Source organism: Lipophrys pholis, assembly GCF_963383615.2.
Source record: "Lipophrys pholis genome assembly, chromosome: 16".
Taxonomy (NCBI): domain Eukaryota; kingdom Metazoa; phylum Chordata; class Actinopteri; order Blenniiformes; family Blenniidae; genus Lipophrys; species Lipophrys pholis.
The window spans coordinates 8,994,505-9,014,086 of record NC_137634.1 but is presented as its reverse complement, the minus strand read 5'-3'; the positions used below and the strand labels follow the sequence as shown (position 1 = coordinate 9,014,086).

Below are 19,582 nucleotides of genomic sequence, written 5' to 3'. Positions count from 1 at the left end.
GAGTTGGTTACGCGGACCAAATGTGACCAGAAGACTCTGTCTTAAAATAAAAGATGCCCTATTTTATATTAAAAATAAGTGTGGGTCTTTTCAAATGCTCCCGTTCACAGTGTGTGCCATCACAAGTCATTGCAACAAACATTTTGTTTTAAACCAGATGACAATCCACTGTCTAGATTCAACAGCAATAATCCAGTTTACATTTTTTTTTTGGTTTTTTTTTAAACAGCACATTGGAAATGCTACAGGACAAGTTCAGAATCAGGACTTAAGTATTTAAAAAATTATTATTTTTTTTTAAACAAAAATGTAAATATATTTAGCAGTTTTATAATAAAATGAGCTAAGCAGCACAGTGGAGCTCTGAAGTCAGTGTTTCCAAGCTTGGGAGCGTTTGTCTCTCCATATTTGCACTGCGGTGGACTGCTGACCCCTCCATGTTGGTTGTTGACAAACGTTGGCTGGGTCTGGCCCCGAGTTTGTGTTGAGCAAAGCGAGGTAGAGAATTAATGGATAGAGAAGGGCTGAGTGAACAGCGCTTAGTGCACATTGAACTGAAAACCTGCAATTTAAAAGACCCTTAACAGATAGGTTGTCAGGTTCCGTATTAAAAAAAACTTACATTTCTTCCAGTTAAAATGCAATTTTAATCTCATTTTCAAAATAGGGAAATAAGAACTCAAAAGGGCACTGTTGAGCAACATTTGGATGAGTAGAGCAACTATAGATGGGTTGTTTGGTTTGTACCCATTTAATCTGATCAAGACGCATTACTTTTGGTTCCATTCTAAAAAAAAAAAAAAAAAAGATTGTGATGCACACACTTCCACGATTCCGTCTAATAATAGAATAATTTTGACTTGACGATACCTGCAGCTGTCACGTTACACCGACAGGAACGAGCCGGCTGCTGCGCCTGCAACGTGCTGCTCCGTCTGGTCGAGCGCAGCAGTCGGCTTGTTGGACAGCTGCACCGGGACAACTGCTGAAATGTGTCAAACAGGCTTCTTGTGGATGAACGCCGCACCGACTACAAGACTTCATTACCAGCAAAAATAAATAAATAAATAAAAATCACACCATTTTTATTTCTGAATATAACTATATTGTTTGAAACAGCTTACAAACTGCAGTTAAAAATCAAACGGTATCTTCTGCTCATCATATAGAGACGACATTCCCAGATGAGCCAGTTTCACTACAAGGAGTAAATGAATCCGTGTATGACAAAGTGTGACAGCAAAATGCAGCCCCTCCCCGTAGTAAACGCCACTGTTTAGTATTCCTCGATGTCAGGTTTGGACAAATCTTCCAACATTTTATGGTGCTTCTAAATCACTGTAGAAATCAGACCGGAACAAAATAGGATTTCTTCCCTAATACATGTGATTGATGTGAAGATACAGAGGAGACTGTGCGGGGCCGCTCATGTATATTAGAGCTGGGATACTGCAACATGCTGTGTGCAGTCTGTGGACTGATTGGCTGAGAGGATCCTCATGGCGAACGCAGGCGCTAGCGCATCCGCATGTGCAGGCTGTGCTTGGGTCCATCCACCCGCTCCAACTTCTCAAAGTGTTTCCTAGCATTGCGGATATTGATGAGAGTGGCTGCAGATGCTGGGAAAATAAAAGATATGGATTATTAAATGGTACCATCCCGATTTGTGCATCGACTGCAAACAGCAAGTCATAATCTGTACGACTTACGGATGGAGGGGTCCGACATGATGACCATGACATACGTGTTGGAGGTGAAGACGTCAATGAAGGCTGCAAAGTTTGAATTCCTCACTTCCATGCTCTGGAAAGAGGCTGCCAGTTTACTGCGATAAAAAAATGAATAACAAAATTTATAGGTTCCCTTAATGACCTGTGAAACAAAGGTTCCCTTTCTCAAGAGTGAACTTACCTACAGCTGAGCTTGAACTGTTTGATGATGTTACTGATCTTTTCAAACCTGTGGGCGTCACGCTGCTCTTTGCACTGATAGTGGGAGATCACCTGCAATCACGAAAACACACCGAAATACGGACTTGGAATGACTGATCTCGATATTCTGACACGGTTTTCACTGAGGAATCTCTTACCAGAAAGGTGGCTCTCTCAAACAGAAGCACTTCATCGGCCTCTATGATCTGTGCAAAATTCCTCAGGTTTGTCTCCAGCTGCTGGACGTTCGGGATGAGCTGATACACAATGCTGGACCAGGCCTGTGAAGACATTTTCAAATGCTTCTTAAAGCAACAGTTTTGTTGGTCTTCACTCAAACATGCAGCCAGTCAAATCAACAACCTTATACAGGGTCTCATCCCAGATTGATGTCCGAAAGCAAGTGCAGGCCAAAGGCCTGGACAGTCTCTTCAGATCTTCTTCCCGCTCCTTAAAGATCTACACAGAGAGACCACAGGGTGAAATTCACACAGTCTGCAACCTGCCATGACACATTCCAACAGTCAACTAATCGACTTTACTGAAGTGTACTGACATTTAAAGCTCAATGTCGAGTTGTCATTGGATATTTAAGAGGTGGACACCTGAGCAGGTACTGGGTCCAGTAGGTCACTCCAGAAACCTCCCAGCATGAGTGAGCAGAAATACTTGGCGATGAGCCGACTCATGAAAGAGAGTAAAAGAGAGGCTGTGCAGAGCCTCAACAGGCTGCCGGGTGATGCAGAGCCTCAAAACTTTATACAGTGTAGGCAATCGGAGTTGTCAGTATCAGCAATTTATTACTGTGTTTTTAAATAATTTTTAACAGCATTTTGAAAAACACTTCTAGAGTGGGGGGAGAGTGGGACAACTTATTGCAGCCAACTTTGCAAAAGAGACCTGGCTGTCCCTTAAACCAGGATTAATCTTCTCAGGGTGGGAACGCCATCAGGCGTCAGCCTTCGTCTACTCATGTTCTTACACACAGACTAGAATCGTAACTAAAAACAGTTCACATGGAGTCCAAAAGTTTGTCCCAGAGATATTTTGCTTTACACTGAATGTGATATGCCGCACACACCTGGTATTGAATGGATGTTTAAGTAGGTTTCACTTGTTTCTAATTATTGAGTTTATGTTTTCAGTGGCAAATGCATTGATTTTACTTTTTCAAGTTAACTTAAACCTTTATCATTTAATACTGATTTAAATAAATTCATCAGAAACTACTGTAGCGTCACAGGAGTTAATGGTGCCACCAAATGACAACAATCATTTGGTTTGTTTACAACTTGCAGCCTTGAAAGCCAGTAAAATTAGACTAAATATAAAACCACAATGTTAATGTGCTACTAGTTTTTGTATCTGTGAATCATGTTGTACCATCAGTTTGTGGTTTTTGTTGGTTGTTTTTTTTATAAAGCAGGTGACAGTTCTGCTTTGTTATAAAAGGTTTTCATTAAAGCCACTCATTAGACATTACCAACATCTCAAAATAGTGCAATATATTCTAACTAACTGAATATTGCTGCTCTCGCCCTCTATTTGACGAGCATAGAACACCATAAAACTCCAGAGGTAAGTGGAAATGCAACGCATTAAGCTCCACTTCTAAAGAACCACTGAATGTCCGTGCTGCTAAATCAAAACAAAAATGTGTCGCTGGAAGCAGAACGCCAGCACCAACTGTGTTAAAACTCACCAAATCTCTCTGGTCCTCCTGCACCAGGTCCATTTTGTGCACGAGGCAGAACACTTTGGCATCGGGGGAGTTCTGCAGGATGGCTTCCAGACACGACTGGTAGTAGTGCATGTCTTTCTCCAACTCTCGGCTCTCAACATCAAACACATAAATAAGAACCTCTACGTTTCTGAAAATGTTGTCCCTCTGGCTGGTGAAGTAGTTCTCCATGAACGTGTCCTGTCTGGTGACGGTTGAAAAAAAAAATTCACAGAGCACTCACTTTAGCAGACGGTTTCAAAATGTGAAAGGTGGCCCAGAAATCTAGATCAACTTACCCTCCGCAGTCCCACAAATTAAGAACCAGATTGCCAAGAAAGCGTACATGGGAGTGCTCCACGTCAACTGCGTCCACAGGAGAGAGGTTAGCACAAATCAGAACAGACGCACATCATACACAGAAATAGATCAATCTCTCCAAACAAATCTCACTTGTAGCTCCAAGGCGACGTGTGTCCCGAGCGATGTAATTGGCAAAGATGATTGACCTCATACTGGTCTTCCCAGACCCACTTTTTCCCATCAGTAGCACCTGAAAGCAGCAGGAGGGAGAGAACTGAAGCGACAACCTCCAACGTGGAGATTAGAACGCTGGTGTTCAGCAATGTGCCATACCTTTTTCTTCATGGCTGTGCTTGACATCCCCCCCTCAGCAAACGCGATGTAGAGCTGCAGGTCAGATGACTTGAGAGAGTGTGTGATGAAGCAGCAGCAGCCCTCCTCTTCCTCTCCTTCAGCTGCGGACCGAACAGAACACAGGTCACCTCAGCTCGCTGCTAACTGGGCACCGAAACACACCGTGTAAACACCCAAACAGCGCCACATCGAGTCAATGTTAACATTTTCACACACAAGATAGACAGAGTGGCCACTAAACGGATTTAAAGTCATTTCTCTATTCCGCGTAAACACTCGAGCTAATGCTAATTTCGTTAGCGCGGCGAGCAGCGCAGTCACGCGCAGATAAAACGGCCTCGTAGCTCCGTTAAAACCCCGCAGCGCGGCTCCTACTCACCCCGAGAGGGTCGAGCGGCTATAGGGGCTACACTGGAGATTGTCTTTATGTCGGATGAAACCGTGTATACGTTACTTGGCAGGAGCAGGCAGCGAAGTCAGGAGGATCAGCTGCTTCCTGTTTTTACGCCTGATGTCACATGATGAGCCCCGCAGCTCACGCGCACGCAGTTTATTCTGACAGGCACGCGGAGGCGGGGTTATCGGCTCGAGGCCAACTAATACAATAATAAGAAAAAAGAGCTGATGGATGCCTGACAGGCGAATGATTTTATTGTGTTATTGTAAAGTACAATCTGGGAAGCTTGCTAAATGTAATTTACTCACTTTGACCCTAAAGAGGAAAGGTGAAGGGCCAGCTCACTTTATGAAATTAAAGGGCGACTGAAAGTTATTAGTGTGGAGTAGTTTCTCTACTTTATGAAAACTGTTTGCAGAGTTGCATTAATGAAGTCTTGACGAAAAGTGCTTTATCATGTCAGCGCAATATCATTTAGAGCCCTCTAGCGGTCACTGTGAGTTAATGCAATAAGCAGAATCGTAAATAAGACACATAATCTTCGAAATGTATTATTTTTAATACAATACTTTTTAGAACTTTATTTCACTGTTATGTCTTTTTAATCTTTACAGTGTACAATGTGTGGTTGCCTGGTTTTGGCCCACTGGTCATATGTTTTATATACCTGGTCTCTAAACCTTTATTATTGTGATGGAAATGAAAATATTACACTGAGAATTTCAACTGCCTTTAAAACAGATAACAGTTTTTCATACAGGCACTGAAGTAACATACAGTATTTATGTGTCCTTTTATTTGACCTGAAGTGAAAAGTCTAATTCCCCATTTGGGAGCATTCACCTGACAACAAAAAACAACTACCAAGTTCACCATTAGAAAATCTGCCCAAAAATTAGCCATAATGTCTTCACCTGTGTAAAAAAAAAGTGTGAGTGCGATCAAAAAATGTTTCATCTACTTGAATGAAAATACTCTAGCTGCTAGTTAAACAAAAAAGGTTTGTTTATTAGAGAGTATTTCATTAGGACTGAGTATTTTTCATGTAGATGCATAAATTAATAAAAAATAATTGTATTAGCTTCTGGGAACTCTCAAACTTTCCCAGTGGGACCTTTCCTATTTCCCAGTTACTCCCAAACAGAGCATTGTGTGTAATTCTTAGTTGTTTTTCTGAGTCAGCTCAATAACAGATGTTATATTGACTTCATAATGAGGATAAACTAAGACACTTGAATGCTTCTAATATGTGTAAATGGTCCTTACATTAAAATACACAGCAACATCAGAGTTGTCTAATATTAGATGATAGCTTGCAGTCTGACAAAATACACTTTGAAAAGGTAATATCAGAGTAAATAGGACATTTATAGTAATTTGTAAATGAGTGAATAACTTTAATCAGAAAGGAAAAGAGATACAAGTATTATAAAACTTTATTCTTTACTTGCTGTTGAATCTCCAAACTGTAACCCCGTTCCCAAATGATCAGCAAACCATGCTCGAGAGGATCTCAAACTCACAAGTCCAGGATCTTCTCAAAATAGTGATCCAAATAAAATATATTAAAACAAAGAAAGCTGTCAATTCACCGATAAAGCGGGAAGTCTTTCACACTCTGATACCCGTGAAGAGAAAAAGGCATACATGTTGTCTGCAGGACAACAGATATGAGAGGAGAAACTAAAACCATCCTAAACCTTCAGCTTTTCCATCACAAGAAGATGAAATACACATTAACCTGGATGATAGAACAGATTATGAATATGAAGACGTTATGTATAATAATCATATTTGTCACGCTCTGTTTTAGTTTGTGGATTTTCTTAAGTATACACATTTACCAATAATGTTCAATCAAATCTTTTTGGGAGAAAAATAAAATCAAGAAATGTCAAAACATCCAGAATGGGTTAAGATAAAGGCGTCCCAGGAAAGTGTGTCATCGCTGTGACGTTAATAGTGCACAGAACTGAAAAAGGGCCTTTTATTTGTTGGGATAAAGAATGAAACAGTAGCTCCACGACAGAGACACATGAGATGTAAATTGAGGAAAAGATGCGAATGGAAGGTGTTTGGAAGTAATATCCAGGTAGTGTCCGGTCGACTTCAGAGCTCTGCGGTCCAACATCAGTCCACTGCAGTCACTCCACTTGATCTCGGAGTTTGGCGAGCCTCTGAGACAGCTCATCCTCCAGGTGAGAAAGACAAGATGAACATGAGGAGAGCACCGCAGGCAATCATATTGCTTTGGTCTTTTAGCATCTTATCATGCACTATTGTTCACTTTAAGTTGTTAAAATTGGAATTTGTGTTATTGCTTTCACTTTAAACGGCGTGGGTCAAATGTCACGAGTAAAAGTAACAAGTCCTTATGAAAATAAATACCTGAAAAATCCCTTTAAGTGTAATAACAACTGCATATAGCTGATGTGCAAGTTTTTCCTCAGGTGTGATCACTGACAAACTATTAAAGTACTTTATAAAAGCGTGTCACTTCTTAATAAAACGTATCAAAATATCACCTCCTGATCTGGTGCAGTTTGTGATTTCATAGGATTCTGTCACATGCTTTAATGAATAGTGAAGGAAACAATGTCTCTTTTGTTAATGCCAAAGTGGGTACATCTGGCTGGCTTGTCTTTTTTTACCGCATTTACGTGAGAAACAGTGAACATACTTAAAAGCTTTAGCCTCAATGTGTCATCAAAGCATGAGTACCTGTTCTGCAGAGGCCACGCTGGTTCCCACCGACCCCGTCTGTCCCTGTGGGAGCTCCATGTTCAGGTCCAAGCTGAGTGGAAACAAAAAAAAGAAGAGTTATGATGTACAAATCAGCAGAACCGTGTTAACACAGTTGGAAGGGAAACCTATTTGATTTAATGTGCTTTAAAAAGAATCAGTTACCCTGCTTCATCAGCCATTTCGTGCATCAGTGACTCCACTTGATTCTGAAACAGACATCATGCATCATGTTCACACAGGGGCTCTACATAAAAAGTGTTTCGCAACAAGAGGACAATGATAGTATGCGTGATGCTACCTGTGGCGTTGTGAGCGTTGTCGTGCTGCTCATGGTGTCCTCCATCTGTGCTGTCTGCACATCCAGAGTTTCAAACTGGTGCTCAAACTTGTCCATGAGAGATGAGATCTGAAAGGAAATACAACTATTTTAGCATAATGTCTTTGAAAAATAAAATAAAAGACATCAAGGTACAATACCTTTTCCAAGTTCATGGTCTTCAGGGTGGCATCCATTCCTTTCACCACTCCAGCCATAGATTTTGTGACCTGAGAAAGAAATACATTGGATAGTTAAAAGGATTTAAAGAAAAACTGACGCATTTCTGAAACGCCCCGTCACCTAGTTTTGTTCACCTGGTTCATTGTGACCGCCGTCTGGACTCTTGCTGCCACCGCGTCCACCCGTGCGCTCATCCTCAGGAAGTTCACAGACTGATTCTTCTGTCTGATGGCGTTCTCTGCGTGAATCCTCGCCACCTCCATATTGCCCTTCTGGATGGCCTAGCGACGACAGAAAGCAAGGAGACGGTTGTTTAAGGCCGCCAGGAGTTCACAGGCTTCCTGAGAGTGAGGGCCTGATGGCCAGCTTCATTGGAGACGCTTACCTTCTTGACTTTAGACTTCTCGAGTTTTTCTTCTTTTTCACATTTCTTGGCATTTCTTTGCAGATCTTTGGCTGCAAACTTTAGATTGAACAGATGTTCTGGGATGTGAAGTTAAAGCCCAAAACAAAAATGGAATATGACCATTTTTAATAGCATTGTGGACTTTGAAAATGGTGTGAGCACAGTAGAGCAAGAAAACATAGTCTGGATTCATATTGGATATGTTAATAGTTGCTGCAACTTTTATATCTTGTGATAAGTGTTGAAAAGAAAACTATATAACTAACAACACCTATAATACAACTTATTCGATATGTTCTGTAAACTGTAGCATTTAGTTGTTACTTCATGAAAAGTTGATCAAACGCAGTTAAATTTGATATAAAAGGAATAAAGTATTTTACCAAGAGAAGCTGAAATTAAAGCCAGTTCATATAAAGCTGTAAGTGACAGCAGAAATAAATATGTAACCCTGTGATCAAAGAATTAAAAGAACAAACTACAGTGACATTGTTTGTCCACCAGGGAGCAGTCATCAGTTGGCAATCCAGAAATAAAGTACTTTGTTTACCTTATAGACTGCACACAATCCTTACAGTCAGGTCGAAGGAATCTGTGTGAATTTGCCATTTTTGTTATACCTATTTATAGTATTTTCATTATTAGTGTCTCCATTCTACTTGTAGAAAAATAAAAAAAACTTTCAGCTCGGTTCTTTCAAAGCTCCCATCAAAAAGTTGTAGTTTTGAGCCAGATGTTTGGCTGGCATTGGTTGTTCAATTTAAAACTAGAGGATCTACCACCACTCAGAAAGATCTTTACTTAAGCTTCGCTGAACAGACACGTGTTATATAACAGGTATTTGGGGAATTTCCCTGTATTTGTAAGGCTCCTGACAAGTTCCCATAGCACTGTGTTACATGAAAGTATGAATGTTGAGGCCTAATTAAGACGATCAGATAAGTTCTATACTTTAAACCTGATCGACAAAGTCAGGCTGAGGGTTGATGTCAGTAATAAACTACCGGGTGTTACAGACTCCGGTGTATTTACAGCCCATAGCTTCCCGAGGCCTTCAGCTCAACTCTGTCGCGCTTCACGACGCCAGAAGTCACCAGGAACGTTTCAGCTCACTCAGTCGGCAGCAATATGCACCGTTGCCCGGTACTTGAGCTATCCGGTAGGATTCCAGACGCTCGTCAGATAAATCTCAGCAGTATCGTCGTAAAGTACCGTGTTGTTGCTCCGTTAGCCTGGCATGACGTTATCGCCTTTTCCTCCCCGCCGTTTAAAAAGGATACTGTCCATGGCCGGCATCTTGGCGTCGTTCCCCTGGGAGTCAACAGCCACACGATCAAATATCTAATAACGGTCTTCAAAAACGAGCAGTTAAACGAGCCAAAACCAGCCAGAAAAACTTCAGCCCTCCGGGTTTCGGTCTTCGCCTTCTTCCGCACTTCCTGGTGTCCGACCAAAATATGAGTGACGTCAGCGTCACGTGCCGACGACGGCGTCCCATTCACACGTCACGGCGGAGCAGCCACGCCCCCATCTTGTGCAATATGAATGAAAAGAGGAAAATAAATAAATAAATAAAATAACAATAAACAAACACAGCCACTTTTGACGTGTAAGACACGGCAGACTGCACGAGCTCTGTCCATTAGTGGGAAGAAGCGGGTAAAAGTGGCCGCGGGGAGCAGTGGGCGGTGATCGGGGCTGATTGATGATTAGATTTACGGTGTGGATCGCGGCGGGGAGAGAGGATGACTCACTCCGTCTGATGTGATGTTTCACCCCGCAACAGCTCGCCAGTGCGGTGGCACGCCGGTACTTCAGCCCGACACGTCGGTGCGCTCCGCCGATTGCAGCCAAAGTTTCACCAAACTATTAAGAGGCGGCTGGTTTTGCGGACTTTGTTTGAAACTTGAGCGGCTGTCACTCGCTGGTTTTGGACAGAGACCGAGCGTCGTGATTTACCGTAAAAATTTCGTGACGCCTGATTGCCATGGAAACAGTGCTCCTGCGCTGAGAGGAAACTGTCCGTCTTAACTTCAGCATCCACCTTTTTCCACAAGGTCTGATAAACCTGTTGGATACCTCTGTGCTTTTCTTTCCCCTCTTGTCTCTCCACTGGCTTTACTTTCCACTGCAATTTCACCAGGTGAGTTTTTAAATATTATATGTCATGCTGGCAAAACTGCAGTCACCTGTCGTTTTTTTTCCCTCCTTCAGCATCAATTTAAATAAAATAAAAAAATCTTAGCAAATCAACTTGTGAGCTGCATGCTGCAATTAGTGCATTAACGAACAAACAAACAAACGTGCTACTCACATTTCAAACAAGATATAATGGCCTCATTTAGAGTTTAGAAACAGCTGCAGTGAGACATTAAAAACACAGTGGCCTCTGCAAAATGTTGTGGATCGAAGGAATGCTTAAAAATGTCCACCAGCATGCATGTCCCCAGATCACGACCATCTGTATGCTCAATGATATTGCCTGTAAAAATGCCACATTCCACTCAGGAGGCTTCCTAATTGAATATTTTGAGTTTCACGGCCCTAATGCCACCTCAAGTGACATATTTCGTCTATTTATTTATTTATTTTTAATTTTTTTAGCGCACAGTGAGAAAATATAGGAGAGCCAACGTGTGATGCCTCGTTCAGTGGCTGTATGACTCATATAGTCTTATCTCTAAAGAAGCCAAGTGGCAGAGGAGCAGTTCTGCTGCAGGACCGAGCTGATGTAACCCCGCAGATTCACTAGAGGCTGCTGTGGGCCATGCTGCCATGTGTCTCCCCGAGTTTCTGCCACCGTGACTGCATTTCTTTCTTTTTTTTTTCTTTTTTTCTTTTTTTCCCACCGATGACCGCCAAATGCTCACACAGACCGCTGATGCAATAAGCTGCACTCATTCTGTGCACTCAACAGATGAAGAAGTGTTGTTTACAGTGCATCACACGACCAGGCCAGGGTGGAAACAACACAAATAAAACTTAAACATGAAATGTGAAAGTATTTCTATTCAGTTTTAGTCACTATGGCTATAGTTCACTATATTTATTTGAATGCTACACATTTACTGTCACCTTCAAGGTTACAGTGTAAAATTCATTCAAGAAACGTTCTGATAATGTATGTGATTGAGATTTTACTTTCACCTTTCAAGGCATATTAGGTTTGATGAGTGAATATTGTTGCATCCTTTGCATGCCAATATATTTCAAGATCTGACCTGAGTTTGAGTGACAAGATTCTGATTCAGATAAATAAATGTATGGTGATACAGCAGGAAAAGAGCAACATCCCTCTATTTATACTGTGAGAATATATTCCTATATACTTACAATAGTGCTCCATTGTCATGTTTTGGTTATAAAATGTGGCATTTGCTTTTGAGCTGAATGAGTCACAGCAAAATAATGATGACGCAACCTTATTCTTTAGCTTATTTTCATCTTTCATTCTCATTTGTAATATAATATCCCTCAAAAGAATCTACAAATGCATTTTTGTGAAAATAACAAACACTCAAAAACACGTGTATTAATCCAACATTATTCTGCCCACTGGCAACAACAGCATTGTATGCATGGTTTGACGTGGCAAGCCTCAGTTCAGCACTCCCTCCTCAGAGGCAGAGGCAAATAAGATCTATTCAGAGTCACACACACAAAAAGGCAAACAAGTCCAGCCTGTCTTTCAAAGATCTCCAAATCAGGTGTTCCTCTCTAGATGTAAAGTATAATGGATAACAGACAGGTGAGTCACCTGTAACCAGCAGATGGACGCACCATTGTGGAAGAAATGTAACTTGGCAGTAGTTGATCGTATATCGAGTGCAAAATTGAGGTCAGAGACCGCTGGTGATGTTTATAACACTTTTAGAATATATATTTTTACTGCCAGAAAAATGTACGTCAGAACCCGTTCATTTTTTCATATGAGAGGTTGTATGTGGGCACGTTCATCTTATTTTACAGGTCCACTGTCATAGATGTTATGATGATAAGTGTCGTATACTGGCAATCGGAAAGGAATACATGTGCAAGCAGGCTGCTTGTATTTCTAAGTAAACTGCTTTAATTGTTCTAGTTCAAGCTTTAATTGTGCCATTTACTGATACAGTACTATAATTCTGTTGCCATCTAGTGGCAGGTTACGAGACAAAATAATTAGCGAGCCATTCTAGTTTTCAGGGTCTTCTATTATTCCTAAATGGTAAATTCCGGAATTTTGAATTACTCTAATAACCAGTTACCTCACGCTTCAATCAAAGATGAATGACACGTAAAACATCTCTGACAGGAACCTTTAACTCATTTGCTTCACATTTGTTTGAATGCATTTATGTATTACGGATATCCTGGTAGGAGAGGGAAAATAAAAGAGCAAACGTCAAATCTTCAAAGGCCTAGACTTTGTAAAAATATATTCTCAATGGTGAGAATATAGATCAGGTTCTACATCCTCATGATGCCTACATGGAAGCAGTATCAGTGTTTAATACCATTTATGATGTGCAGGTATAGTTTCAGCTTTACAGATAGGCTTCATTGCTTCACGCATTATCCTCCATAATATGATGCAAATGTCAGGTCTTTATTTGACAGGGAAGGACGATGGAGCTTCAGACAGAGAAGAGGTTCCACAACTTGACCCTTGAGCAAGTCCAGGCTCTCGACAAAGTCTTGACAGAAGTAATCCCCATTCACGGAAGGGGAAATTTTCCAACGCTGCAGGTGCGAGCAAAAGACATCATTCGCGTGGTGAAGGATCGACTGGTTGAAAGGGAAATCCAAGTGAAAGATATACGTCTTAACGGAGCGACTGCCAGCCATGTCCTGGTGAGAGATAACGACCTCGGTTATAGAGACTTGGACATCATTTTCGGAGTGGAGCTGCCGAGGCAGGAGGACTTCCAGGTGATCAAGGAGGTGGTGCTGGGCAGTCTCCGAGACCTTCTGCCATGTGGAGTTAACAGGCGCAAGATCACCTGCCTGACCATGAAGGAGGCTTACGTGCAAAAGATGGTGAAAGTTTTTAATGAGCATGACAGATGGAGCCTCATCTCGCTTTCAAACAACAGGGCGAAAACCGTGGGACTCAGATTTGTCAGTTCCCTCCGGAGGCAGTTTGAGTTCAGCGTGGACTCCTTTCAGATTATATTAGATCGCATGCTGGAGTCCTACTGGGAGACCGAAAGGAAACAAGGAGGGCAAATGGGTCTGAATATGGGGAATTTGTCTCAAAGAGACAACGAGAATAAAAAAGAGCAAGAACAGTCCATTCCTCGTCAAGACGGTGAAGAGGATGCTGAAAAAGAACTAACAATGGTCACCAGTACAGATAGCCCATGTCAAGATGCGGCCATACCCGCTCTTGAGAAAGAAAAGGCTGAGCATGTCGACGGAGAGCTGGAAGCACCGCTGCCGGAGGAGCCTGAGCAAGTTCAGTTACAGCAGGAGGAAGAGCGATCGGATCACATTGAGGATGCTCATTCAGAAGAGGACATTGTGTTTGAGCTATGCAAAGAAAGTGTAGAGGACAAAGGACAGAGACAAAGTGATTATCAGTTAGTCACCTCGACTAAAGCTTCATTCACAGATGTGACGGATTCTCCCATGACACAAGGATGTTTAAAGCTACAGGCTGATGAAGAACAATGCGAGTTACAAGCGCCCAAACCTGCATCCACAGTGCATAGTGAGAAAACAGTTCCACAGGACAAATCTCACCGTGATGATATTCCTCAATTCAAAATAGACTCAATGATCTGCAGGACTGAAAACACCCAAAGCCTCCAGGATTCCCATCTTGAATGCTCTTTTCCTCCTCCAGCTAAAAAAACTTGCAGCACCTCACAGGATATTGTGCCGGATTATTGCCCGTCGCCAAAATTACAAAGGAAAATGTCTCGAAAACTGATTACTAAACCTGAAAAATGGTCTCTACTGACTGATTTGTCAGACCTCACAACACAGCTGTTTCCACCCATAGAAATACCCAAACCCCTTCAGCCGAAACCTTCTTTGCAGGATGCTGCTTCAGTTCATGGCTCAAATGTACCATTGTCCGTGTCAGAGAACACCGAGGGTGGAGACACCCTGGTGGTTCCCACAATCAGTGCAGCCAGTGCACTTCAAGGGAGAGCTGGCTCCAGCGAAACTGTTGAACAAACTGTGAAACCAAAACAATCCAAAAAGCCTCCTGATTCAGACACTCAAACCCACACACGCAGAGTGAATGTCACCCCACAGCCTCCGGCAGATGAGCAACAACCTAAGTTGGCGGACAGCCTTCAACACGGCAACAGGGCGAACTCATGGTCTGGGGCCACAGGGGAAGCCGCCATCGTCGTTGAAGCCGAGTGCATGTACGGGGATTTTGAGCAGGCCATCGACCATCTACGCCATCGACTGATCGCCACACACAACCCCGAGGAGATCAGAGGCGGAGGCCTGCTCAAATACAGCGACCTGCTGGTGAGGAACTTCAGGCCGGCCAGCGAAACGGAGATCAAGTCCTTGGAGCGATACATGTGCTCCCGCTTCTTCATTGACTTTCCTGACGTAAGCGAGCAGCAGCGGAAGATCGAGGCCTACTTGCAGTGCCATTTCATCGGCAGCGAGGAGACGAGCAAGTACGACTATCTGATGACCCTGCGGCGCGTCATAGATGAGAGTACCGTTTGTTTGATGGGGCATGAGAGGAGACAGACGCTCAATATGATCACGGTCCTGGCTCTTAGGGTGCTTGGTGAGCAGAACGCCATCCCCAATACAGCCAACGTCACCTGCTTCTATCAGCCGGCTCCGTACATGACGGAGCCCATCTACAACAGCTACTTCATCACCCAGGCCCAGCCTCCACTGGTCTATCACCCTTACCCCATACATGTCCACATGCAGACTGGGCTGGTGTAGCCACAGTGACGTGCCCACAGAGAGGCATGCGAGCTGATTTAAGCGTGGTGCCCCAGCGGAGGCACACATGGAAGTTTTAGCAACAACAGGCAACTACGGGCGCAACGTTGTTTAATGTTTTGAATCCCCTCCTGCTTATCACGTGAGAGATACCGAAAGGTCAGAACCAAAAGGAGCGTGTAGGCAAAACACGTTTTCCTGTTTGGAACGGATTTGGGGAGGACCACCTTTCAGAGAACTTGTGAAGCGGATTCTCTGGAAGCTGAGGGACTTTGTTCATGAGGCTGCTTCAGCTCAGTTTGGCCGGGCTCTGCACTGGTCACCCTGTTGAGGAGAGTGTCGTAATGTGATCATTCTTCATGGCTTGACAATAAGCCTTTCTCACATATTAAACATCCTATGAAAAATAAATATGTAAGTCTGAGTAGAGTCTGATTTAACATAAGTCCTTATGATTTCTGAGGGGTTACAAACTCAATATAGATGTTTTTGTGAATCATCAGTGTCTTTAGAGTAAAGTGTGACTATACCTGTGTATTCGGTGTACAAAACTAGGACATCATTTACTGAAAGAATTCATGAGAGAGGAAACCTCTTGTAGTATTGATATGATATTGTAAGTTCTTTATTCGTGAGTGTGAAAGGCTCGGTTAAGTGTCTTTAGTATAGTTTTGAGCTGGCGTAACAAGAAAATCTCCCACATGCGGCCAGTGAAAGTTTATCTGAACATTTCTCAAGGCATTATTCCCACAAAACCAATAAAAATCAGAAGAAAAAAAATAAATTATATATATATATGAGTATTTGAAAAGTGATCTACACTAAAGATTGATGAGTAACACTTAAAATTGTCTTCTGGACTTTTTGATGATAGCTGTATGATATCATCATTACCATCAAGCTAAATATTGTGAAGTTTAATTTTTATAACTCGTTTCACCTGTTTCATTGTGTTTTTACCAGAAGATCTTCAATATCAATGAACAACCCAACAACTCACAAAATATTTCTAAATTAAATTGAAATAATTAGTCCATCAACGTAGAAAAAACCCACCTCACAACAAATTGAAAAACAGCTACAAGAAAGAAATCCCATCGAACGTCTAACACTGTTTGAGCGGAGAGAATCAAACTTATGTATACATGTAAATGAGTTATTAGTGTTACTTCTCAGAGGAGCAGCGCCCCACCAAGAAATCATGAATGAAGCCTCGGCTGTCTTGTTCTGAATTTACCTGGAGAGAACGGCTGGAAAGAACAGCTGGAACCACAGCCTCTCTTCCGTTGTCCACAGGCTGATCAGACCTTCCGCGTTACACATGGTGACATTGGCGTTTGTTGTCGTGTGCAAAGTGAATGTATGTGTTGTCGGGGTGTGCCTGCCATCGTGTGCAGAACGTAACCTGCTCATTGAAACAATTTAAAGTGACGAGAACGCAGCCAGGATTTATTGCATTACGTCTCAGTGTGTTTATGGATGCATAATACAGGTATAGAGCCTTTTTTTTTTTTTTTTAAAGAGCCAGTTTAAGTACAGATTGGAGTTTGTGGCCTGTTCATTTGAGGTCTGAGACTGAAGCACAATGTAAATGCACTTAGACGTCATTGAGTGATGAAGGTGTTTTAAATGCTTGTGATTCTCCGAATAAATATCGACAACATCAAACATATTGTGTGCAGTAGTGGCCCATGTAGCTTAAAAGTGGTCATATCTGTCTTTAGACTCTGGGTTTGTCGTGTATTGTTAAAGAACTGTTATGCCTGTAGAGAAACTCCAAATACTCCTGTTATAGCTTGTTGGTGAGATTGTTGTGTTATTGTGATAATAAATATAACACAGCCACCGTTTGTCGAGAGTCCTTTCTTTGTGGTTTGAACTTTGTTGTTTCTGTCTTGATACTACTGCGTTATCACCAGCATGCCAAGCACATTACAAGTCTATTGTTCATATAATCACAGTTTAGCACTTGAACAGCCTTTTTAAAATTCACATGGTTGGTCAGCTCACTGTATGCCATATTGAATAAGTTGCTATAGCTCCGATACTGATTAAAGATAGACGGCTTAATAATAATATTAATGATAATAATCATATCTGGAATAATAATTGGACCCTAATTATCTTGCTGGAGAAAAGGCAACCTCCTGATCCCCACATTTTCCCGTCTGCATTGTCTTCTAAGTCAGATTGAACTGATTTAATCCATCTGTCAGTGCTTACAATAGCTTTAGTCTTCATATGGTTTATAAGTTTTGGTAAATTTCACTGGTGAAACCCAACAGCGGGACGTCAACAAGTAATCCCAATCCTGAATCCAGTTTTAATCCTGAAAAAAGCCTATTTGGCAAACAGTTTTTTTTCCCTGATCACACTTTTTGCACTCGCCCCCCAAAAAACTGAGCATCTGCCGTCTCATCAGCGTCAAAGTTATGTAAACGGCCTCTTATTCATGTGAATGCTAAAAAAAAAAAAAAAAAAAAAAAAAAAAAGTCACATTCATATGAACAGTACTGCTGCATGAAAAAGCTGTCACCTCTTATTCTTGATGACTTCATCATGTACACGGCACATGAACCTAAACGAGCACATTACCTCCTTTCACTCCGGCCATTTAAATCCCTATGATGTTCCAGCATCTCTGCAGTTTCGAGGTGTGGCAGAGCTCAGTGCGTCACAGCTCAACCTCGTTTCTCCCTCGTCTGACTCACCAGAGCTTTCAGTTGCATTAATGCAGTTAGGTTGTCGCCAGTCGCACAGGTTTACGGCCACCGATCAAGTGTCAGGAAGACCGTCCCTGGGTTCTGTAACTCCTGAATTTCTTCGCATGTTGATGTTTAATGCGTCTTATCAAAGACAATAGATGACTCGCCTCCAAGTGACGGTGAGGAGACTTTTGGAGGTTTCATATAAATATCACAGTACGACTTAGAAAATGCTGCAAAAAAATAAATAAATAAAAAAAATTAAACATCATGCACCAATCAGACAAATCATTTGTTTTATTATAAAAAAGAAACCACGTACAATCAAAACATCGCGTATAAAAGACAGTTACGTTTTTCCACCTACAGTAGAATGCTAATGTATTTGTCAACTATTCTGATGCTTTTCCCACGACTAAACCCTCGTCTACTGTATGAAAATAAAATTCCAGAATCCAGTCATCTCACACCATTATTTCAAGACACCAGTTAATGCTGCCGCTCGGCGTACCCGATTTGTGTTTATATCGCTGAGAACACAGAGCAAAAAAAGTGAAAATCTCCTCCGAGGCCCGTTTCCTCACGTCAGTGACCACCACACCCAGGAGGACGAGGACGTGTGTTTGGATTAGAGCACCACGGGGCTGAAACCAGAATGTGAGTCACCCCCCACCCACCCCACCCCACCACCACCCCACCCCACCACCACACACACACCATCTACTGACGGGACGTTGCCTCAAAACGATTTTGTGTGATTGCACAGGATTTAAAGAAAATCTTGCCGTCACCAGTGCAAAACAAAGAAAAAAAAAAAAAAAAAGAAAGATAAAAAGAGCAAGAGACACCTTGTGTTTGACTACCGGGTCACTCAGATACCACAGATTAGTATGAAATAAATCAACACAGTGATTGTATAGAGCAGCTCTTCTACCCCAAATCAGAAGCATGATGGGGAAGAGGGAGAAATACATGGCACAACAGTCACAAAGGATCATTTCTGGTTGCTGCCATTGATTCAGATTAGAACTGAAATGAAACCTTCACTTTAGTCAAACACACCTTGAAAGAGATTTCAACTTATGTCTGCCTGAACTCTTCAAACATAAAAAAAAAAAAGAAAAAAAAGATTGAGTTGAGTGTGCTGGCACAGTCCATGCAACTTTACAAAAAAAATATGAGGTTTAATCTCATTTCTCTTTCTTTATTAGTCAGCTGCCACATAAGAGTCGAAAAATGTGCAAATATTTTCCTCGTCACAATAAATGTACGAAATAGATAAAGTAAACCCAAGTATAATACAATGGAAAAATAAATACTTCTGTGAGAGGAGAGTTGGCCAGGGACCATTTTGACTTTGCACATGCCTGTTGGGAAGAGTGTAGTGGCGGAAGGTGTGTGTGTGTGTGTGTGGGGGGGGGGGGGGGCTGCTGCAATTCATGGCTGCAGGTCTGAGAACAAACATAGGACGACGTGACGGATGAAGTGGCTTCTTCTACCAAGAGACGAAAAAGTGAACTTTTACTCTTCAAAGCAACAAAAAGGCACCAATTATACAGAAGCACCCCCCACACACACACACAAAAAAAAAAAGTCATTACCAAAATAAG

The 19,582-nt window shown here is 42.0% G+C and overlaps 3 protein-coding genes across 4 annotated transcripts; 1 reads left to right on the top strand and 2 right to left on the bottom strand.

Annotated features, from left to right (window-relative positions):
• Window positions 1-629: 629 nt before the first annotated feature.
• On the bottom strand, window positions 630-4,865 carry rraga (Ras-related GTP binding A). Of its 2 annotated transcripts, none has more exons than XM_080482893.1 (10): window positions 4,763-4,865; window positions 4,288-4,409; window positions 4,105-4,204; window positions 3,951-4,017; window positions 3,634-3,856; window positions 2,295-2,390; window positions 2,090-2,212; window positions 1,912-2,003; window positions 1,710-1,825; window positions 630-1,619 (listed from the first exon to the last, which is right to left on the bottom strand). In XM_080482893.1, the coding sequence occupies exons 2-10, from the start codon at window positions 4,312-4,314 to the stop codon at window positions 1,516-1,518; spliced, it is 948 nt and encodes a 315-aa protein (XP_080339019.1). In that variant the 5' UTR covers window positions 4,315-4,409; window positions 4,763-4,865; the 3' UTR covers window positions 630-1,515. The 2 variants fall into 2 exon arrangements, with proteins under 2 accessions (XP_080339019.1, XP_080339020.1); XM_080482894.1 differs by having other exon boundaries at window positions 4,688-4,851.
• Window positions 4,866-6,123: 1,258 nt separating this feature from the next.
• LOC308121590 (charged multivesicular body protein 1b) lies at window positions 6,124-9,834 on the bottom strand. Its single transcript, XM_080482903.1, has 8 exons — window positions 9,636-9,834; window positions 8,335-8,432; window positions 8,084-8,230; window positions 7,928-7,996; window positions 7,749-7,856; window positions 7,613-7,656; window positions 7,427-7,499; window positions 6,124-6,897 (listed from the first exon to the last, which is right to left on the bottom strand). Exons 1-8 carry the CDS (start codon window positions 9,649-9,651, stop codon window positions 6,850-6,852), a joined length of 603 nt encoding a protein of 200 aa, XP_080339029.1. The 5' UTR covers window positions 9,652-9,834; the 3' UTR covers window positions 6,124-6,849.
• Window positions 9,835-12,963: 3,129 nt separating this feature from the next.
• On the top strand, window positions 12,964-15,267 carry LOC308121841 (terminal nucleotidyltransferase 5C-like; the record flags this gene model as incomplete). Its single annotated transcript, XM_080483367.1, has 2 exons — window positions 12,964-14,047; window positions 14,342-15,267. The coding sequence occupies 2 exons, from the start codon at window positions 12,964-12,966 to the stop codon at window positions 15,265-15,267; spliced, it is 2,010 nt and encodes a 669-aa protein (XP_080339493.1).
• Window positions 15,268-19,582: the final 4,315 nt, after the last annotated feature.